This window comes from Tetrao urogallus, assembly GCF_951394365.1.
Source record: "Tetrao urogallus genome assembly, chromosome: 26".
Classification (NCBI taxonomy): domain Eukaryota; kingdom Metazoa; phylum Chordata; class Aves; order Galliformes; family Phasianidae; genus Tetrao; species Tetrao urogallus.
Genome location: NC_136839.1, coordinates 1,873,336 through 1,896,135, shown reverse-complemented (window position 1 = coordinate 1,896,135; position 22,800 = coordinate 1,873,336). Strand labels below are relative to the sequence as shown.

Sequence of the window (22,800 nt, the reverse complement as noted above, 5' to 3'; positions counted from 1 at the left end):
CCCCTCTGCTGCTGCCTTCCCATGCTCAGCCCTGGGCTCCCAGCCCTGCTGCCTCATCTCACTCTACCAGTGCCTCCGCTGTCCCAAAGTGATGGCAAAGGGGGACCCTGCTGTTGGTATAATCTGCCTTTACTATTTATGAGTGTAAAAAAATACTATAATTAATAAATTGGTCTATGTCTTTGGTTGCTGCCCCTTCCTTTTAGCCCCTAGCTGTTCCAGTAGCTTGCTTTGGATCCATGCCTCCAAGCTGCAGGATGCCTGAAGCAATTTGTTTTCTGGAGTTCTTTGGGCTACCCTTGAGCCCATTCAAGCTTCCTTCCAGAAAGGAGGAGGGAGCTGATTATCAGTCGGGTGATATTGCAGCCCCATCTTTCACTCGGGGTTGTCAGTGCACGGATCAATGCTGCACGGAGCAGTTCTGGGAATCAGCAAGATCAGGTTCTCATAATTGAGGGGGGGTGACCTCCAAAGGGCAGAGATTTATAATACCCACAGCAGAGAGTGGGAGCTAATGAATGCACTCTGCAGTCCCAGTTCAGCCAGGCCAAGGCTGCTGGGGTGCCAAGCACTCCTTGTGCTGCTCCTGGAGGTGCCAACTCCATCCCACCCTGCATGAGAGTTTCCAGCACTCAGAAACCCAAATGCCTGCAGTTGCAGCCAGCAGTGCTGCTTTTCTCCAAGCTGGATCCTTGTGGCACATCCATGGGTGCAAAGGGTTGTGCAGACACTGCTCCAGCACAACGCTGTCCCTTCCCCCCATACGTTTCCAGGCCAGCTCTTCTCCATGCTAGATGTAGAACAGGGAGGAAGGACACAGCTCACACCATTGCTCTTCATGGGAAAACCCCCAGGGGCAATTTCTGCTCATGACAACGCTCTGCCACCTGGATGCAAGTACACCTGATATTCTCACACTTTTTACTATTGTTTCCTCACCCTATTTAAGATTTAATCCCACTGGCTTATTCCTCAGGATATGATGGTGCTTTGGGAGCAGCAGGAAATAAACCCTCAGCACTCATTTCTTTCCAGTTTTACCTTTTTTCTAGCATTCCTTTTGGTTGCTCCTTTTGCCCCACGGCCCTACCATCCCTCTGCCTCCAGTAACAGCCCAGAGCCCAGCAGGATGTGCTGTAAATCTCTCACACAGAACACAATGCAAAGTTCCTTTCTGGTCATAGTAAATAATTAACGTGCAACATTACAGCATGTCCCAGATGTACCCTTAAGTGTGTGCTGTCTGGGACAAAGGAATGAGCCCTAACAGGTTGCCAAGTGGAGCTGAACTCTCTTGAGCCCACATCTATAGGATTTTCTGACTGGAGGTCAGCGCAGGAAATATTCTACCCCTGGATTCCATAAGGCTGAATGGTGATAATGAAGAAAAGCAACAGCAAATCTCGCCTGACCAGGAGGGGGATTTAGTGACACAATGCAAACATCTCTCCCTGATCCAGCACAGAGTGCAGCAGGCACTGCTCCACTGCTTTGGTGCTGGTCTTGTCCCAGGAGCACCAGCCAGAATGCTGAGCAGTGCATGCCACACCATTACACACCATGGCTGAGCACAACCCCAGGGGCACTGACAGCAGCACAACCAAACCCCTGCAGTGTTTTATGGAGGACACAGGCATCGAGCTTGCAGATACACTCAAGAGATCTGCTCTGCTAAATTCCTCAGCCCCATAATGCCACCTCTGCACATCTCCCCCCCCTCCTCGAATCACAGGAACAATTGTCATCCCCAATAGCAGCTCGTTAGCTGGAGCAGTTAATGGCACCTGAAGTGCCTCTCATCTTCTGGCTCAGCCCCGTGGCACCTGTTTCCATTTCTCTGAGTGAGCTCCATGTGAGTTTGGGGTGCACTGCTGCCCTTTCTGCTTTCATTCCATCAGGCAGAGACAGACAGAGCCCCCAGGGTCAGGCAGGCACATCCCAGCTGCTGACAGCCCCAACCAAACTGATTTTTGCCTATGCAAAACCCTGGCGTAGTTCAAGGATCCCAGTACAAATGAATTAAAGGCGAGTTATTAAAGAGGGAACAACAACAACAAAAAAGCAAAACCAAAAAGACCAACCACATAAACAGCCCAGCAGGCACAGCAGTTTTAAACTAGTTGCATTAATGCACAACAGGAACATAGAAATTATGAACATTATGAAAGAAATTGGTGCAAGGATGCACAGCTGAGCACAGGTGAGCAGTGCCTGCATTCACCACTGGTGCTGCAGGGGCTTTGGGTGCTCTCCCCAGCTCTGATCCTGGATTTGTAGTGGAGTTCACACCTCTGTGCTCACAGGCAGCTCACTGCAGGAGGACCCCAGGGCTCCAGCAGATACCCAGAGGGCAGAGCTTGGCAGCTGTGGCCCTCAGCACTGCTCAGTATCACCTGCATCACCCAGCAGCTCCTCCTCCCCTTGCAGGCTCTGCTCAGGTGCACCAGTCTGACAATGGATTTCCATCAGCAGAGTTTTCAGGCACTGACAGATCTTGGTAGTAGAAATGAATGGCAACGCTTCCAAAATAGCCAGGAGCCACCAGGATCCAATTCGTTTCCACCTCTTTGCTTCTATTCTGGCCAAAGGGAACTGTTTCAAAAAGAGAAACTTTTCTGCACTCAAGGATTCCGTCCTTTCCCTCCTGAACACAGACTGCTGGCCAAGCAGCTCCACAAGCACCAGCACCATTTTCAGCCCAGACCAAGCAGCAAAACCAATGCAGCTCCAGCACCTGCAGCACAGAGCCATCAGCCCAAGGATTTATGCAGGTGACAGAAAATGCACACACAAAGCACGTGGGCTAAAAATGGGGGCTCGCTGTATTCCCAGCTGGCTTGAAGAGAACAATACATTCATAAATGAAAAATTCCACACAAGTGCTAATGGCTCGACATCACAGCCCTCTGCAATTGTCACAGAAAGCTCATGGAAACTGAATTACTACAAACAAAGCCCCCGTTGTATAAGGAGCACTTTGCTGTCACACTGGCTCTGGTAACAAGCCCATTAATGAGGCTAAAGTAGTTACTATAGCAGATGGAGCACGTGTGAGGGCGGCTGTAAAAATCACATTTATCTTTCTTGCATGAAGGGCAAAAGGTTGGGCTTTCAGGAAGAAATAAGACAGACAAAAATAAGATATAAAAACATACACATATATATATAAGCCAACTACAGCTTGATGCAGCTCACTAGCACAAGCTGGAGGCAAATAGCAGCCTGCCTGCCAACCATTGGGGAATGGCACTCGTTGCAACCCTTCAGTTTAATCGTGCCCAGTTATTCACTCCCTGTCTCCTTTCCCCCTTTACTTGTAGCTAATTCACTGCTAAGCTTGTTCTCTGCCAGCAGGCAGAAGGGAAATGGCTCAGAAGAGGATTCAATAGGACAACTGTATCTGCACAGTGACACAAGGAAAATAAACAGCCTCCAAACGTACAAAGTTTCTAATTCTATTTAGCTCTGTAAAGACGTAACAGCAGGGAAGAGCTCAGGGTATTTATATAACATAATAAAACAGTATATACAACATCCCTGTCCACTTTTGTACATAAATACAGCATATCTCCTTCGCAGATTGAAGCATATTTCTTGGTAGCTAGGTAGAGAACAACCAGCCAAGTTCTTTCTACTCACTTAAACAACTTTAGCAAACAAAACAGTTGGAGATCTCCATCTATGGCACCAAATAAGTTTCATCTGTTTGCAACAGAAAAAAAAACCCAACAATTTCCAGATACCTCCAGCATGACACAGTGCACACAGGGCAGTCAGATCTGCTCTCAAACAGGGAACTGTTACACTGTGTTTTACAGACATTTCAGCTGTAAGAGAATATTCACTTGAAAAACCAACGGTTGTGATGTCACCAAGCACTGGAAGTGGAAATAAAACACATGACACATTGTAGAGAAAGTCCAAACATCTGCAACCACTTATGCTCATAGACAGAGCCGTGCTACAGAGTGGATGTGGTTAATTACCATTTGATATACTAGCCTTCAGCACATAGGAGATGGTGAGGAAGGATAAGACTTGCAGTCTGACCTGTGCCATTATCCAAGTATAACAGACATTCTAGCTGAGTTTCAAGGGATCTTTCCTGCATTATTCCAAAGCCATAGATACTAAACAGCTCATTGCAGAAGGAATAGTTAAAGTGAACAGGAAAAATGCAGAATAAGCAGCTCCCTCAAAACAGCCACTGTCTGAGAGTGTAAGTTGAAATGAGCCCCTTAGCAGAGTAAAGAAATAAACCTGGTCATTCCAAACAGTCGGGTTGGTCAGCAGCTATTTCTTAACCACTGCCTTTTTATTGTTGTTGTCCTGCTCAGATTTCTGAGCCTCAAGGTTTCATCTCTAAAAAGAAAAAAGGGGAATGACTCAAAGTGTTTCAAGGGCCGTTTCTGAAGTGATGCAATACAGAGGACATTTGTCACACTGCTGTAGAAACGTGAAGAGCAGCTGACAAAAGCAAGCACCGCCCCCTTGTGCTTCTTCTCTGACAACACCTCTTTTCTGTCAACTTTGTAAGTAAACTCCAATTGCAAGCGTTCTAAAACAAAGGACACTTGCTTTTAGATTTGCTTTTGGACACAACAGTCCAAAAATCACCCAGAAAAGCAGTCTGTGGGAGGAGGGCAGGGTGCTTATCGGCGTCGGAACGCGCGCGATATTCTCCAGGCGTTGGGTTCCTCGTAGCGGTTGTACAGAGGTTCCAGCCTCTGCTGCTTCTTCTGTTTGCTCAGTTTGGTTGGATCCGAAACCTTGAAGAATGCTGGTGCAAATTCCACCAGCCAGCGGGGATCAATGGTTGTCACTTCACGCATGTATTCCTTGGTGGTCAGCACCAGTTCGTGATACACCACCCTGTGAAAAGAGGCAGCAAGGTGGGATATTGGCATCTCCAAGGAAAAAGAAATACAAAAGAGGCATGTCAAGGGCCGATTCTTCCCTCTGATTCACTCTGATTCTTCCCCTGTTCAGCAGAACACTCCAAAAGAACCCTCCAGAATCATAGAATCACAGAATCATAGAATCACCAAGGTTGGAAAAGACCTCAAAGCTCATCCAGTCCAACCGTTCACCTATTCCCAACAGCTCCCACTAAACCATGTCCCTCAACACAACATCCAGCCTTTCCTTGAACACCCCCAGGCTCGGTGACTCCACCACCTCCCTGGGCATCCATCCCAGTGCCTGACCACCCTTTCTGAAAAGTAATACTTCCTCATGTCCAGCCTGAATCTCCCCTGCCATAGCTTGAAGCCATTCCCTCTGCTCCTATCACTGATGACACGAGAGAAGAGGCCGACCCCCAGCTCACTACAACCTCCCTTCAGGAAGTTATAGAGAGCAGTGAGGTCTCCCCTGAGCCTCCTCTTCTCCAGGCTGAACATTCCCAGCTCCTTCAGCCTCTCCTCATATGGCCTGTGTTCCAGACCCCTCACCAGCTTAGTTGCCCTCCTTTGAACACATTCCAGGGCCTCAATATCTTTCTTGCAGGAGAAAGAGGCAGCAAGTTGGGATATTGAGATCTCCAAGGAAAAAGAAATAAAAAAGAGGCACGTCAAGGGCTGATTCTTCCCTCTGATTCACTCTGATTCTTCCCCTGTTCAGCAGAACACTCCAAAAGAACCCTCCAGAAGAACCACCTTCTTTTTCCTCTCCTACCTCTTCAGCATAGAAAGTTCCGTTCAGCCCAAAACGACTCATTCTCTTTCTCAACATTCCACAAATCTCAATCCCACAAAACAGAAACACAGAACTGCCACTAATTCAGTCCCAGCTTTGGTTCTAAACAAAAGTCTCATGTCTGCAGAGGCACAAATTCCAGCAGTAGAAAGAGCCAAAAGCAGATTTGAAACTTCTCTTACTCCACTCACTGCAGAAATCAGAAGCCTACACCTCGATCTGTGTACTACAAACAGTGCATATGACAGGCTTTTAAGTTGTGGAGTTTGAACTGAAATAGGAAATTACATGATATCCCTTTCCTTACATCAATTAGACAACAAAAAACCATAAAACCATGACAGCTCACCATTCTGGCTGCCTGTTGAAGAGAGCACTGGATGGGTGAATATAGACAACTTGTTGATCGATGAGCGTTCGATAACCCTCCTGAGGATCCTTCTTTGCTGCATTTCGGAAGAAACCACTGCAAATGGCCTTCTGGACTCGAACTGTTGCTTTGCCACAGGACACCACATCCAGTTTGTGCCTGCCAGAAAAGAGCGAGGGAGAAAAAAAGAAAAAAGAAATAAATAAATCTGAGTTCTCCATAGCCAAGTGGAGCCACTATCATCAGATTAATACATTTTATTCAGTTCCTGTAGTATAAGAACAGTACAATGTTCCTCTGGAGATGCTCACCTGTCCATAATGCCCAACATCTGCTTGCGGATGTCCTGCGCCCTGCGTAAGGAGCGGGCTTGGATAAAGTTTTCATAGCACCAAGGATTGGAAAACTTGTTGTTCTTCCAGGAATTGTACACAGCCAGCAGAGTGAGGTGGTCACCTTCTGTCTGATGGAACTTGGCTTTCTTCTGATCAGCAAGGGCTTGTTTATCCTAACACATAAAGTATGCATCCATCACTTACATCTAACCAGAGCTACTGAAGCTTTGACCCTGCTGCTCTTCCAACCCCCTCCCCACTTGTCCAATCTGCTCATAAGTCATTAATTAGACACTGTATTACATAGTCTGTTAACTTCAATTTTGGTCTAAGTTGCAGCAGGCCATCCTAACAAAGGACCAATGGTTTCAAGAGCAGTCTGATGCAAAGGAATCCTACCACAGCACAGCCTGCTGCTTGCTGCCTTAAAAGCAATCATCAGTGGTTTGTCCTGAAGAAATACATTCCATATACATGAAAATGACAAAGCCATTCTGACCTGCAGAGCTAAAGCTGGCTTGGTTTAGGATTATACGTATTTACTGGGAAAAGAAAAAGACTTGCAGCTTCCATCTTCCCACCTGCAAAGAAACTACTAGCATCCCCCCAGCTACAGAGTGTCCAAAAAAGGTGGCAGATATGCAATGCATGAACCAACAGGTTTGTTTTGGCAGATATGCTCACTCCCTAAGACCTAAGGCAGCCAACACAAAACACACTCATGTTGTAACAGTGCTTCCTCTCAGCAGCACTGCTTACCTTCGGCCTGTAGAACACATTCTGAACAGACAGCATGGAGACTATTGTCAGCATTTCCTCGCTGCATCCCAGATGTACAGACATGATCAACATTTTACACAACATGGGTTCCAAGGGGAATTCTGCCATCTGCAAAAGAATTGTTTCAGAGTACCCTGAAAAGCCTCAAAAAACCTTGAGTTCTCTCAGTGGAATAGAGAAAAGCTCTTTCTCCTATGCTTTCTCATCAAAACTGTGTGTATTACCCAGGATAATTATATTCAACATTAAATTATTTGTCTATACACACACTCGCAAGGAAATCTCAACACTTAGAGGAGATTATTGCAGATATTCATATAAGTAACCTTACGAATAAGCAAAAATAACAGCTGATCCTTAAAAAGCAGAAAATACAAAACAACTGCTCCATGCCACCCTCTGAATGGCAATCCAGACAGCACCAAGAAGTGTTTTCTTTAGCCTACCCTGCGCCCAAGTCGAGTCAGTAATCCCTCATCATCCAGAGCTCCCAGAGTGTACAGCTGCTCCATAGCAGTGATGAGAGTTTCCATTGGGGGAGCATCCATAAAGTCAAAGGACAGCAGATCATTGATGCCCATTGCCTGAGCAGAGGGAGTGGAGATGCAAGTTAAAACACAGAGGAGAAGGAAGACACCAAACTCCAGCCAGTGATACATAAGCATCAAAACAAATCATCAACTGACTGAACCCGCATGGAAAGGCTTGAGGCAGAGCCTAATCCACTGAGAAGTTTATGATCAGGCTGACTTGCTGAAAGCCAGAGAAATACCCACCTTCAGGGAGAGCACTGTACTGGCTAAATTTGTTCTCTGGATTTCAGGCACGTTGGTTGTTAGCATTTCATCTCGATAAGCACGCTCTGTGTACAGCCTATAGCATTTCCCAGGTCCTGTTCTCCCAGCTCGTCCTGCTCGCTGCTTTGCTTGAGCCTAAAGGCAAAAAAGGCACGGCAGTGAACAGGTGTAAACAGGTACCATTAAAAAAACATGACATAAAATAATTATTCACCATTTTATTTGTTGTGATAGAGCAAAAAGATTTCCAACACATCCCAAGAAAGTTACATTACATGGTTTAGTGGGAGCTATTGGGCATAGGTGAACGGTTGGACTGGATGAGCTTTGAGGTCTTTTCCAACCTTGGTGATTCTATGATTTTCCTTAGCATGGCCACAAAAAAATCTCAAGGAGTTTTCACAAATGCAGTTTTATCATTGCTTTACTTTGTGCTTGGATCCCACACCATTTAAATGCGTGTTAACAGCAGGAAATAAGAGCACTGAGTACAGAATGCCTACCTGTGAGATTGGTGTAACCACCAGCTGGTCAATCCCAGTCTTGGAGTTGTACACCTTCTGCTTCACAAAGCCAGGATCGACTACGTAATATATTCCATCAATGGTAAGCGACGTCTCAGCAATGTTAGTGGCAATAACAACCTACAAACAACAGCTTGCTTCAGTCACCACTTTCTATAGGCATAGATGCAACCAAAAACATTCTCCATGCTATGTAAGAGCCACCTTTTCTCCAAAAGTACTTCCCTTTGTTTGAAATAGTAACTACAAGGATGGGAAATGCTAAAAGAAGTGCGATCAGCACTGTTAAATACCCAACTATTAAAGTATACCAGGAGAAAATGAAGTCACACTTAGCTGAAATTACCTTTCTGCTTCCTGGTGGAGCTGGGTCGAAGATCCTGGTTTGCATTTCACTGGGTAAGGCTGAATATACTGGGAGGATAATCAGCTCTGGAACATCAGGTCCCAGAGATTTCATCCTTTCATAAAGGATCTCACAGGCTGTGTCAATCTCCTCCTGGCCAGTTAGAAACACCAAAATATCGCCTACAAAGGAAGTGAAATATGCATAGGATCAACTATGCTTAGTACAGCTCCTGTATTACCAGATTTCCATGTGACACCTTTCCATTTGAAGCAAAGCCCCACTTTTGTTGGCCCTTCAGCCAGAAGCAACTCACTTCACCTTTCACCCAGCATCTTGAGCATTTTATTGACTGCATTTGCAAACAACAGACAGCAGTGCCAAGGGCTCTGTTCTGCTCCTGTTACCAACTACATTCCATGAGTCAGAAAGACACTGCTCATAGCTTACAGTCCCCCAGTTACCTATCACCCAGACTCACCATCCACGAATCACGACTCTCCACTCACCTGGAGGTTCAGTTAAGTGGATCTGCATTACTGTAATCAGACTAGCATCCAAATAATCTGTCTCTGGCTCTTTTGTGTACAGAATTTCGACTGGGTACGTTCTGCCAGGGATTGTGAAGATTGGAGCCTCATAGAAATACTGAGAGAACTTGACAGCATCCAGTGTTGCCGACGTCACTATCAGCTTCATATCCTGCCTTTTCTGCACTGTCTGTGGCAGGAAAGAAAGTTCTCAGGTCATTTATTGTCTTTGGGACAACTAAAACACAGCAATTGACTTCAGTCAAAGAAATATTTAGTATTTAAGAAAGAAACGTGACCAGCTGTCTCAGGTCATTTGACAAATAATTGGGTGACTCAATCCAGCATTGGGAATTTTAAATAATGAGCCACTGACGTCACATTTCAAACCTTCCTTAGCAGCACCTATCACAGAAAGCTTTGGGCAGAGAAGGAAGAGCAACGCGACAGCATTCCTCTGCTCACCCAACATTAAAAGCACCTTGGAAAGCTAAAGCTTTTTGTTTCTGTTGAATTTTGCTTGCTTCATCTTCACACAGAGAAAAACGTGGACTACAGATTATCAGGAACATAGATTTGCTTCTTAAGAAACTCAGTACTGAAATGAACTTGACCTGTGTGGCCTTGCCTTTCCCAGTGGGCTCCTACCTGTGTACAGCACACAGGGGACATCAGAGCAATAGAAATCAGATATGACATTACCTTCTTCAGGAGTCCAAAGAGCACATCTGTGTGAATTGTCCTCTCGTGGGCTTCATCCAGCATAATAATGGCATACTGGGTCAGATCAGGGTCTATCAAGCACTCTCTCAGTAACATCCCATCTGTCATGTACTTGATGACAGTTTCAGGGCTAGTGCAGTCTTCAAATCGAATGGTGTAGCCAACCTAAAAGGAAGAGTTGAATAGAAAACACACCATTTGTACACTAAAACTGCATCTGCACCCAAAAGAGATAATTACCACCATTAGTTCCTAGTTTGATTACTCTGCCAGCCAATTTTCCAGCTTACAAGGGAACACACAAATGTACATTAGCATTAGAACAGCTCCACTATTGATTTCCTCTGCTTTTCTTCACGATTATTCTGGTACATCATTCAACTCTGAAATTCACCTCTTGTCCCAAACAGCAACCAAATTCTTCTGACACTCTCTTGGCAACAGACATTGCAGCCACTCTGCGAGGCTGAGTGCATCCAATCTTTCCTCTTGAGGTGTACCCTGCCTCAGCCAGGTACTGAGTAATCTGTGTCGTTTTCCCAGATCCTGTCTCTCCAATAACAATCAGAATCTGGTTGTCGTGCACAGCCTGGAAAAGATCATTAAAAATGCATATATTCACAGTTTCAAAAATGAGAAGAAGCAAAAACAGATGTAGTACGGTTAGGACTAATTGAAAACCTACTTCTCTTGCTGCAGCTGACCCAGACCAAAAGGGATGCACTCTTACTGAAAGAGTCTGCAAACTTCTCAACCACACAGCTGACAAATCTCTTTGGCCACGTGATTCTAGCTTTAATTTTGATTTACTAACATCTATATTTGTAAGTAAAAATAATTACTCTGAGCTATAGCCATGCTCTTATCAAGTGGTTATTCACCTACTAACAAGCTAAAACAACATTTATATTAAATTATTGCTGGTTCAAACATAATTTCAAGAGTCTTACTTGTATCAGCTGCTCCTTCAGTCTGAAGATTGGGAGACTCTCTCTCTGCTCAATGATAGAAAGCTGTGTCTTCTTACCATAAGAGGCTTTGTTGCCACCAAATGCATGTTTCTTCCACTCTGGGATATCATTGGGCATCATCCCAATACCTCTCATATTTGCAGCTATTTGTCTTCCATCCACTAGAAGAGAATCAATTTCATCATCACATTTAAGTTCACGCAGCACAGATCCCAATAATCCTGCTCCTGCCACTCCATCATCCACACCTTCTATATTTTTCTTGTGCATTTATGCATTTTCAAAGTTCCTATATCAATACCCCCCCTCTATTACATTAATTTCCAGCCTAAAAGCAAAATAAAATTGTTTCACCTTCCATCTTGCTATTTAGTAATGCATCATCAGCTGCCACGTAAAAAATGCACAGTTCACATTTAGATGTGTGCAGGCATACCATCAGGGAGAGGATCCACCCAATGTGTGTTGAGTCCCATGGGGATAGAATCCATCTCTGCTTCTCTTTGGGCTTGTTTAAGTTCCCTTCTTTCTTTAGCTAAAGCACTCTGCATCATTGCAGCCTGGGACAACGAACCATCTGGATTCTGAAAAGCAAGAAGAAAAAACATTAAAATTTCAAGTGCTCCCAATTAAATCAATGAAATAAAGCATCCTGTCTTTAATCCTAAAAATCTCTTCTTACCTTTACTATTTTTATAGGACTCATATCCATGCTCTGTTTAGTATGACCTCGAAGGAATGGTGGCTCCTCTTCAACTAACTCAATCTCGAGATCTTCATCTAAATTCAACAAGTGGTAATTTTAATAGAGAGTTCCAAATGCTTAAGAAAACTGTGATATGTTTCACATTCATTTCACAGCAGAAATGTGATTTCTCATGTCCAGAAACATAAGGAATTAAGAGCCATATGAGTACTTAGAAACACTACCTTCTTCATCATCAACTTTAGGAAGAATCCCAGTCTCCTCATCAAAGTCAGGAAACTCCTCCTTAGAAAGCACATTGGCAGCAATCATCTGGTAAGAGAATGAATAAAACATGAATTTATCCCCATGAACAAACACAGCTGGCACCCATGAGGTCTCAGTTCTAATGATACCATCAGACTTGCAAGCCAGGAATAAAGGAATGTTCTGATTTCAAAACAAAGCACCATTCCTTCGTTGAGGACATTCTGGACACATCGCCCCACGTCATCCAGCCTCACAACAGTCTTTCTGTTATTCTGCATGACATAAGCATGAGACAGCTGGCCAAAAAGCCCCACGAGAAAGCAGCAGGCTCTATACTTAGAGTCAAAGCACAAATTAAGCTACGCACTGTATTTTAGACCACAAAACTTAGCAGGTTTACTGAGTGACACCCTATTCCCCTCAAGACAAAACACACCTGCTTTATTTCCCATTTCTCTGGGTCTGAAATTCGGGTGAGCCGTTTCCGTTCCAAGGTATCATCCTCCACCTCTGGGGCATTCACCAGGGACAGGTGACTGGGTCTGTCCGGGTTTCTCATTGAAGTTTCTTCATTGGTTTCTCCAACCAAGTTTCTCCTCCGGTTTGGATTCAAGTCTTCCCCAGTGTCTTGATCAACATCCTACATCAGATAGATTAATTAGTCAGCTCTACTTATGCTGCATCTAGATAAGCACAGCAACAGCTTGAAGTTCCATCAGTCACTCAGGTGAGTGTCAAATCAAAACAACTGTTCAGACCATTACATCAGAAACACACAGAACTACAGAAAATGAATAGGAGATAGCAGGTCACTTAAAAAATGAGTTACAGTTGTATCTCTGACTTGAAGAATTACGTGTTAGCATTCACTAACGAGACAACAAAAAGAAATGTAATCCTTAAACATCTCAGCATCCCGTAACTTCTACACTGAGCACCACAGAATGGATCCAGTAGGATGTGACAGTTCCATACCTTCATGCTCAGGCTGGTTTTGGATCCAGTAAAGGATAACACTTTGACCTTCACTCTTTGACCTTTGCTCACAACATCAGCAACGTTGGCAACACGTCCTTCCCTTCGAAGCTCTGAGATGTGGACCAAGCCCTCCCAACGCTTCCTGTAGGTGAAACAGAACCACGTGAGACGTTGAACATGATTACTCAGATGGTCCTTCAGATCATGCAGAGTCTGGATTAAAACATTTTGTTGTCAACTGGTTGTCTGTGTAAGTTCATAAACTGCTTTTTGGTAAAAACAGTTCACGTTCTCCTCTGCCTACCTTATTTTCTGAAACAGAACTTCATTTTAGCAACAAAACTCAGCGTACTGTTTTGTAGCACTGTAACCTCTTTAGGACACCAGCAGAAAAAAGCAGAGACAGAACAGTACCAGATTTGTTGTAATTATTATAACATACCTCAGACCTTCCAGCTGCACAAAGCACCCAAACTGCATTATACTGGTGACTTTGCCATTGTAAATGTCTCCAATGGAAGGCTCCTCAGGCGGTGGACGGTCCACATGCTTGTCTCTCCATCTCTCACTGCTCTTCTCAACATACTTGTCTCGATCCCTACGGTCCCTACTTGGACTCCTGCTCCTTGAGTGGAATCTGGATTTACCCCTGTTCCTATCCCAAGTCCTGGAACGAGACCTAGAACGAGATCTGTGCCTTCGTTTCCTGTCCCTGCTCCGGCTTCGGCTCCTCCTCTTTTTCTTTGCCCTTAACAAACAAAAGGAAATATATTCACACTGAAATTCCACAGAGCAAGCAGACAATATTAACTGCCAATATCCATTCCCTTAAAGATGAATTAAAAACACACCGGTGCTCACTGTTCCTTTGTTTGCCTTGCCTGTCTGCACTAGGCATCAGAGCTTCAAGTTCTTTAAGTGCATCCGCTGCCACTTTCACATCATCTTCATCCAGCATGTTCTACAAGAACAGAGAATCACTCTATAAGACAGCTGAGAAAAGAATCCATCACCAAGAATTCACCCACAGAAAAAATTATCTCATGCATTTCTAGTCAGAAAGAATACAAGATTAAAAAAAAAAAAATCAGGCAGAATATATGATAAGAACAAATGCAAAGTGTAACAAAGCTACTTTATTTTGCCACAATAGTGAGCCAATCTGCTTCTACGTGAAAGACAGCTTCATCCCAAACCTCCAACTAAATTACTGAGTTACAAAATGTAAGTTTGTACAAGCAACTGTTTGTAACAGCTATTCCTGATGACTACATCCAATAATATCAGCCTTCGGGCTCTTTTATGTTTTATTTCTCAGTCTGCTCTTATTCATGCTTTGGCTGGAGATACAAACGCTAAGAAGAAAAACTTGAAGTAAACAGAGACACCAAAAAAGCCACAATCTGCGTTTTTGCACACTCTTGAAAGAAAACTGAAATCATAACCTTACCCTAACGTTGGGATTGTCTGGCCTGCAAAGGGCTGGAAATAATTCCTTCAACCTTTCCTTTTCCGACTTGGGTTTGACAACAGCCTCTGCTTTGGAGATTAATAAAACAAACAAACAAGAAAATTTTGAAGAGTCAAAATGATTTCTGCTCAACCTGTCTGAAATTAAATACAAAGTTTCAGCCGAATACAAAGGTTAATACAGATCTCACAGGTTTTAGAATACTAACATATATTGCTCTGTATAAATACAAATATATATTGTCTCTATAAATACAGACAAAAACTGCAAAGGACGTGAGAGCACGGTTTTGTTATTTTTGTTTCTTTTTTGCTGAACTGATGAAAGGGAAAAGACTTCACTCACCTTTACTCGTAGATGGTTTTGATGGAGGCCGCATTGTCTGTATGAGACGCAGCAAGTTACTAATGAGGGAATCCTGAAAAGGAAATGGAAGGCTTAGATCTAAGAAGTGATAGCATCACTTTTGTTTATTATTACAAAGCACAACAGAGGGGTAAACAACAGGGCAAAGAAAACTGAAAAGCTGAATATTGCATAGCTGTGCAGTTGAAAAAAATCAGCAGCCAATCCCCACAACTCTCCTTGATAATTCAGGTCAAAGGAACACACAAAAAGCATTCAGATCTCACTCACAGTGAACTCAGCCCCATTCTTTTGGAGAACAGCTTTAAACGTGTCAAATGTGGTGTTTTTCTCGGCGAGATTGATCACAAATTCGGCTACAAAGAAAGAGCACAAAGTCAATCAAACGAGGGCAATGCCTAGCTAGATCCATCTATCTACAAGGCAGCGGCTTCCCTTTCTGGGAGCTCACATCAAATTTCGTCACAGTGTTTCTTCGGAAGGCTTTTTTTTATTTTTTCTGAGTTCCAAAAACCCTTCGCTAAAGGCGTTGCGGCCGCCAGGCCCGGCTACAACCGCCCTCCCCCCGCAGCTGCCGCCCCGCCTCGCTCACCCAGGTCCTTGTCGTTGATGCCCAGGTGGTTGTCGAGCTCGGTGCAGACCTTGGAAACCAACGACAAATATTCGAGCTTGGCGAGCTCCTCTAAAGCCGCCAGGTCCGCCATAGCTTCCCCCCGCATACCCGGAGCCACTTCCGTATCCGAGAGGCACCGGAAGTCGGTCTGATCATAGAGAGGATGTGGGTGTGCTAGAGCGGCTCGCTCCAGAGCCAATCAGCACAGACGGTGGGAGCTCGGGGCGCAGGAAGTGCCCGTTGCTAGGCGACGCGTGCAGCCGCCATGTCGGCCTTCCACTGGGAGGCGAGGCGCAGACAGGCGGCGCTGGAGCGGCGCAGGGCCGCGTTTCTACGGGTGCGTGGAGGGCCGGGGCGGGGCCGGAGGCGCGGCGTCGGGGTGACTTTTATCGCCCCGTGTGCATTTTGCAGGCAACGGGTAGCTCCAGGATGGATACCGGGCACGGCGCCGATAACGGCGCGACGCAGGCCTTGCCGTCCGGTGAGCAGAAAGCGGCCCCGCGGTCCCGGGGTGGAAGGAGGGGCTGAGAGCCGGCCCCAGCCCGACTCAGGGCTGCTTCGTTCCTGTCACAGAGCCTCAGCCCAGCCGCTGCTGCTGCCCGTGTCATCGTGTCTCAAACCCCAGTGCCAAACTGCCCAACCGCTTCTCGGTAAGGAGCTCCTGAAAAAGCTGGAACGTATGTGAGAGCCACGCTGGACACGTTTAGATTTGTGGCGTTCCTGTTTTATTTTGTGCTTAGATCGTTGAGGATGAGGTTGGTAATTTCTTCCTGTAGGCTTAGTGTGAATCGTGCAAAATGACTCCTCGAGCGTTTCACACATATGGGAAACAAAGCAGAACATCATGCAGCGCTGTGGTACAGAAGAGACAAAGTAATTTCCCTTTGCATCTTTAGGCTGTACAGTACATGCAACAATGATGAGGACCAAGAGACTCCCAGACCTCCACCAGCAGAACGAACCCAGCACCGCCTGTGTACAACGCAAAGGCCGTTTCACCAATGTCAGCAGCAAAAGCTAACAGCTGAATAAAACAGCATTGCGCCTCAAAGGGAAGAGTCTCTCTTAAGCAGTGAGCGCTCTCCCAAATCCTTATTCACTCTGCTTGTCATGCCCTATCCTCTCCCTGGGGCTGCCAGGCTTCAGGATTGCTGACTGAGAGCTCCCCCAGGGAGGAAGCTTCACTATTTCTGCATGATCCCAACAGATGACAGAGTGAGGGACAATGCTTCACACTCACAGCCCTGTGTTTGTTGCTGGTTCAGGAAGTGTGTTTTGAAGAAGGGTTCAGAGGTTTTCTTCAGCTGTTCTGATGCTTTGGTACTCCCCTTAAATGGGACAGAGGAAAGAAAAAGCTCAGCTCCTGAGTAAAAATTTCTGCTATTTTACCATCTAGAATGCATCAGGCAGCATCTAAAGTAGAACTCAAAGCATCCATTTAATACACCTGTCACATAGGTGGTGCTACTGCAGTCAGACAGAAGGCTGACAGGATTGGTCCTCCTGTAAAAAATTTTTTCTCTCTCTTTAAAAAGACTACGAGAAATTAAATGTTGAGAGTCCTTGGTGCCTCTAGGGCACCCTGAAACACACTGAGGAGCTTAGGGAGGCTTCTAGTGTACTCTTGGGTTCAGTGGGGTGCCCTTGAAGTCCTCTAGGACACCCCAGAGCACACTGAGGAACTCTAGGAAGCCTCGAGTGCATCAGAGCACGTCCGGTAGCCCTGGAGGCCTCGACTGCCCCCCATCACTTTCAGCGGCCCCGCTCCCTCAGGCCGCAGTACCTCATTTCTGTCAGCGGGCGGCAGTAGCGGGCAGCGGGAGAAACAGCCAATGACAAGCGGTCTTGCTCAGCAAGCGGGCCGCCGCGGAGCACGCCGGGAATTGTGTCCCGCCCGACAGCTGAAAAGGCAAAGAAAAACTACAAGTCCCACAATGTCGCGAAGAAGCGTGGACCAATGGGGAGCGGGCGTCTTGACGTAGCACGCAGGCGCGGTAGGGCGGGCGGCCGCGGATTCATGTGGAGGTCAGGGGCGCTGCGGAAGGAGAGCGGGGTGGGAGGTGGCGGAGGGTCTCGGGCCGCTGGGAGCTGCGCTGCGGTCTGCGGGTAGGAGCGGGACCTCCGCCCACCAGGCCTCTGTCCTGGGAGTCAGCGGCCTCGAAGAGCGTGGATGGGAGGAGGGCGGCGGGGAGAACGGGGACGTGAGAGGAGCTTAAAGTGGGTTGGGGATGTGGGGGTCCTCGAGGGGGTGGGGGAAGCTGGGGCAGGGAGAGCTGCTGGGGCAGGGAGAGCTGCGGGGCCTTGGGCTCAGAGCTCAGGGAGAAGCAGCGTGGTGGTTGCTGGGGGTGGGGAGGGGGAAAGGAAGCCTGTGTGGCTGCTGAGGGGGAGAGAAAGAGCTGCTGTGTTAATGTTCCCACTGCAGGGCTGGTTCCTTGGAGGAGGGTTACTTCTTTACTGCCCAGGTCTGTAGGTGCACACGTGCAGGGCTGCCTGGCTTTCTCGTTTCGCATAGTTTTACAGAAGTCGTGGATTTTTGCAGGAGGTGTTTGTTAAAGGGGCTAGAACTCGTGTGAAATGGCTGCCAAGGTGTTTGAAAGCATTGGGAAGTTCGGCCTGGGGCTGGCTGTTGCAGGTGGAGTCGTCAATTCTGCTCTATACAATGGTGAGTGGGACAGGCTGAGTGCTTCCAGTTCTCTTTACATCCTTTTTGCCAGGCTCTTGTTTGCTCTGTACTTTTGTTGCTAATGGCGTCTGGGGAAAACAGCTATGAAGCCTTTCAGGGCTGTTTTGTACCTTGTGCGTTGCGTAAGGAGGAGGACTGCAGACTTTTCTCAAGAAAACTGTCTCTTGTGAGCAAGCTGAGAGGTCAAGGGTTATGGATGAGTATTCTCTTTTGATTTGTTGCTCCTAAGAATGTAAATATTTTCACCGGTTTCACAGTGCAAAAGGCCTTAACTAACTCCCAGGCTGTTTCCATGGAGGTTTTGGTGCTGTGCAGGTATAACTTGTGACAATACTGAAACAATGTTGTTTTATTTTCCAGTTGATGCAGGACACAGAGCTGTTATCTTTGATCGATTCCGTGGGGTCCAGGACACAGTGGTAGGAGAAGGCACTCACTTCCTCATCCCCTGGGTACAGAAACCAATCATTTTTGACTGCCGTTCTCGCCCACGTAACATACCTGTCATCACTGGCAGTAAAGGTGAGCTTTTGGACTGGGCAGCTCTACAAGATCTGGGCTCTCTAATGTACTGTGTGTGTCTCTTTTGCTGCTTTGCAGCTGGGTGAACAGATGTATGAGAAAAAGCTTTCCCACAGTCAAGACCTTTATTATATATTAACCTGCTGAAGAGGACTACAGGCATGAGGGTTTTCTTTTCTGAACATGGAGATTCTGTGTGTGTAGAGTCCAGTTTAGCAGTCAGGAATGGTTTGATACTTGTCCCTTAAATAAAAAATTTCTATGTTTGCAGTAGGGTCAGTAATTCCCTGAGTTACAAACAAACTGAAGCTTAAATTTAATCTGTAAGGAGGATTTAGATCCCTAGGTGAAAAGCAGTCCTTGGTAAAAGAAATACGAAAAACCTTTCCTTTCTTAGAAATCTGAATGTTTATTTTGTCTTATTTTGCTTTCCTTTGGAGAGGACAACTTCAGGATATCTCCTCCCCTGCTGCTAAATCTGTGACTGTTTCTGCAGATCTACAGAACGTGAACATCACGCTGCGTATCCTGTTCAGACCCGTGACCGCGCAGTTACCCCGCATTTTCACAAGTATTGGAGAGGACTACGATGAGCGAGTGCTGCCCTCCATCACAACTGAAATCCTCAAGTCTGTTGTGGTAAGAACAGTGTGAATGCTGCTGGGCTCCACCCACCACCTTTCTTTTGTTTTAGCGTTTATGGGACCTGCTGGATTGTGGAAAATGTAAAGCTCCAAAGTGAGACTTCTCTTTCTACCCCTCGGCTCTAAGGGGCAACCCAGAGGAGTTAAAACTGTAGCTGTGCTAATTGCTTCTCTGTCATTCTAACTCCTTGGCTTTACTTCCATCGAGTTGAGTGACGAGCAGAGCATTCCTCTCACTGTTGTCCATCCCAACTTCAGGCTCGCTTTGATGCTGGAGAATTGATCACCCAAAGAGAACTGGTCTCCAGGCAAGTGAGTGAAGACCTCACAGAAAGAGCAGCAACTTTTGGCCTCATTCTGGATGATGTATCCTTGGTAAGAGTTCTGTTTCAGTTTTTCTCTCTGCACAAATAAGAGAAGAAAATTGGTAGAGGATCAGAAAAGGGGTGTGAAAGTTTCTGTATGTGGACCATGTTTGTCTGCAGTTGCACATGATGCAGTGGCTACAGTTCAAAGCAGTTGGTTGTGTCATTGGCCTCCTATGTCCTTGAGCAAGTTCTTGCACTAGCTTATCAACAGAGTCCATTATTAAAGGGCTTGAGTAGTTAAAATGAGAAGCAAATGATTTTGTGGATGATGGATCAGTCTGCAGATTGCTATAGAGAAGCCTGCTGTTCCACAAATACCCCGAGACACAGCATTTTTTTTTTTTGTGGTGTCTTTTAAAACTATTCAGGGAGTGAGCACTCCCCTCCTTCCTCCCTAGAAGCTTTGTAAATTAAATCTTTGGCAGACTGATCTATGCATGCATCTCCCTCTTCTGGGATTTCCTTCCAAAATCCTGCCTAGAGAAAAGAGAAACAAGCGTTTTCATCTGGCTTTGAACACACAGGAAGCGTTTGCAGGAATGTGGCTTTGTGATTTATTTTTTTTTTTTTAGTCTCTTTTTCTGAATACACTACTTAAGGAAACTCACACTTCCCTTGGAGCATCCCAGTAGTCTGTATGTGTACAGAACAGCTCAGGGAGGGCACAACAGTGCATAGTTGAGTATGAAGAGAACAGGGTTGCTTGGCAGACTGCAGGCTCCTGATCTCTAAGCAAGAAATAGTAGGAGAGCATATTATGTCTCTCAAGATATTTGTGTTGACCGACCTCCTGGATTGAAATTGTGTTTATGGTGTCTTCCTTGACTTTTTTTTTTAAAAAAAAAAAAAAAAGGGAAAGTTTGCTAGGCTTAGCTTCTGTTACACTGCATTTTTAATTTTTGTTTAGTGATACTGGCTTTCCATCTTCTCTGATAAAGGCAGGATGCCTCCTGCCTTAGAGGTGTGCTGTTGATAGCAGTGTCGCTGTAAATGCTGTTGTGAACTGTGATTTCTGCCCTGCAGACCCATCTGACCTTTGGCAAGGAATTCACTGAAGCAGTTGAAATGAAGCAAGTGGCCCAGCAAGAAGCAGAGCGAGCCAGGTTCATTGTGGAAAAGGTGCTTTATCCTTCTGAGAAACTTTGGCTTGAAAACAGTCTCTGGTATCTCTGTAATTTCATCTCATTGTGAATGTTTCATTCACTTGGTTTCACTCAGAATCATAATGCTAATATAGTTCACAGTTCTCAAATCTTCTAAGACAGCTATCCACCAAGAGTGCCCTTAGGTGAGTTGCTCTTCCCGGAGGTTAAGATAAGATAATTTCAAGACTTTTAAACCTCTCCTCCATAATAGGCAAAAAAATGTGCATGTATATACACAGTTTTAAGATACAACCTCTTCTAGCTCTCTTAAGTCTTCTGGAGGAAAGAACAGTAGGCTGGTGAAGGAGAAATTTGTACTTTAAACTTGACAGTAGCATCTTCCTTCTGTTTTCTGTTCTGCTCACTTCTCATCTGTTCCTTTGCAGGCTGAGCAGCAGAAGAAAGCAGCTGTCATCTCAGCTGAGGGAGACTCCAAAGCAGCTGAGCTGATTGCCAACTCACTAGCCACTGCAGGTGATGGCTTAATTGAGCTACGCAAGCTGGAGGCAGCTGAAGATATTGCTTACCAGCTCTCAAGGTCTCGCAACATTACCTACTTGCCCTCTGGACAGTCTGTGCTCCTCCAGTTGCCACAGTGAACCTGGCTCTGCAGCCACAGCTACCCTGATGACCTTTACCTGCCAGATCAGCTCTTTGCAGAAAAATCCTTGCATTTTCCTGATTGGGTAAAGCAGAGAAAATGAAAATTCAACTGATACAGGATTCTTAAATAAAACTGAACAAGCTTCAGAACAGACCTGTGTGCCTCCCATATATTGTCAGAGTAGTGGCTTCATTGACCATTAATTAAGCTAGGTTTGAGAATGCCAACTTTTCAGGGAGCTTGAGTAAAGGAGTTTTCTTCTGTTTGTTTCTGGGCATGATTAAGTGGCCCAGTGGCACTCAGAACACCACAGTGTTTATATCAATGTGTTGCTGCAATGTTCATTGCCTTTAGGCTGACTACACGTGGGCTGTTACAAAGTTGCAGGTCCTTGGACTGTGGAATAGAAGCTGAGAACTTGCTGGTCAGTCAAGCCAGTGTTTTCTCAGGTGTTAGCTAAGAGCAAGGGGACACCTGGGTTGTGTAGTGGCTTTGCTATTTGTGAATCATGCCAGTGAGAGCTGGAAAGGCAGTGGATTGAGTCTGGGGGTGACAAAGCAGAGGTTCACTTAACATGGTGGGTGGATTTCAGGCATGGAGGAAAAGATGGTTCTGCAGGAAGAACTTTTTACATGCATGCTGGGCATTGCCTTTGCTGCATCCTGATTTATTCCCTGCCACTTCTCCTGTTGTGTAGCTTTAGTTCTTTCACAGGATCAGTGGATGTGACAGTCACACTCTAAAAAAGAGTGCTCAGAAGGGCACATGAGCTTAACTTTTTCAGAAAGCAAAACGAATGCAAACTGAAGGCTTGGGGCGGCAGCTATGCTGCTCTCCCACCAGATGGTGGCAGCAGCTATTCTGCTTTCTGCACGCAGAGGGTGGTGGAGAAGACCAAGCTGTGCCTCGGCCTGCCCGGAGAGAAGGTTCCCCCTGGCCTGGGCAGAGGATGCACAAAGCAGAGCTGGACAAGGGCACTCACAGTGGCACTCACAGTAGCACACTGCCCAAACAAACAAAAAAAAAGCTGGTATAAAAGCTGTCTGATGGGCAGTGCTGTTCTGGAAAGCAGGTAAAAGTCAGGCTGTGCTAGTAAAACTGATGACCATTAGACTATATGGAGCATCTCTGGTCCCATCTCCAGGTTTTATCCCCTTTAAACTACAGAAAATACTGAGCAAATGCCTGTCATCTTGGTCCCAAGGTGGTTTTCTTTGTTGTGTGTCTCCTTGCAGCCCTTCAACTGTTCCTCCTGTGCTCCTTTTGATCCTGAAGGCTCTCCCTAGCTTAGTACTAACAGGGTGGGCAGAAGTAACAAAGTCATCTAGGCATGACTTCAGGGCTGAAGTTGTATAGCTTGACATTAGGAAATAGAATT

At 45.7% G+C, this 22,800-nt stretch overlaps 2 protein-coding genes across 5 annotated transcripts; one reads left to right on the top strand and one right to left on the bottom strand.

The window, feature by feature from the left end:
- Positions 1-4,652: 4,652 nt before the first annotated feature.
- DHX8 (DEAH-box helicase 8) lies at positions 4,653-15,547 on the bottom strand (the record flags this gene model as incomplete). Of its 3 annotated transcripts, none has more annotated exons than XM_079547024.1 (23): positions 4,653-4,872; positions 6,047-6,226; positions 6,379-6,575; positions 7,162-7,290; positions 7,629-7,766; positions 7,959-8,114; positions 8,483-8,623; positions 8,850-9,031; positions 9,359-9,569; positions 10,082-10,267; positions 10,497-10,691; positions 11,053-11,234; positions 11,510-11,657; positions 11,756-11,853; positions 12,004-12,091; positions 12,465-12,668; positions 13,004-13,148; positions 13,449-13,754; positions 13,858-13,967; positions 14,457-14,545; positions 14,823-14,895; positions 15,114-15,199; positions 15,436-15,547. In XM_079547024.1, 23 exons carry the CDS (start codon positions 15,545-15,547, stop codon positions 4,653-4,655), a joined length of 3,576 nt encoding a protein of 1,191 aa, XP_079403150.1. The 3 variants fall into 3 exon arrangements, with proteins under 3 accessions (XP_079403150.1, XP_079403151.1, XP_079403152.1); XM_079547025.1 differs by having other exon boundaries at positions 14,457-14,542; XM_079547026.1 differs by having other exon boundaries at positions 13,449-13,758; positions 13,856-13,967; positions 14,457-14,542; positions 15,436-15,520.
- A 2,483-nt stretch (positions 15,548-18,030) lies between these two features.
- PHB1 (prohibitin 1) lies at positions 18,031-21,417 on the top strand (the record flags this gene model as incomplete). Of its 2 annotated transcripts, XM_079547087.1 has the most annotated exons (6): positions 18,031-18,118; positions 18,500-18,661; positions 19,158-19,300; positions 19,564-19,680; positions 20,697-20,792; positions 21,205-21,417. In XM_079547087.1, 6 exons carry the CDS (start codon positions 18,031-18,033, stop codon positions 21,415-21,417), a joined length of 819 nt encoding a protein of 272 aa, XP_079403213.1. The 2 variants fall into 2 exon arrangements, with proteins under 2 accessions (XP_079403213.1, XP_079403214.1); XM_079547088.1 differs by lacking the exons at positions 19,564-19,680; positions 20,697-20,792 and having other exon boundaries at positions 19,158-19,306; positions 21,349-21,417.
- Between the last annotated feature and the right edge of the window lie 1,383 nt (positions 21,418-22,800).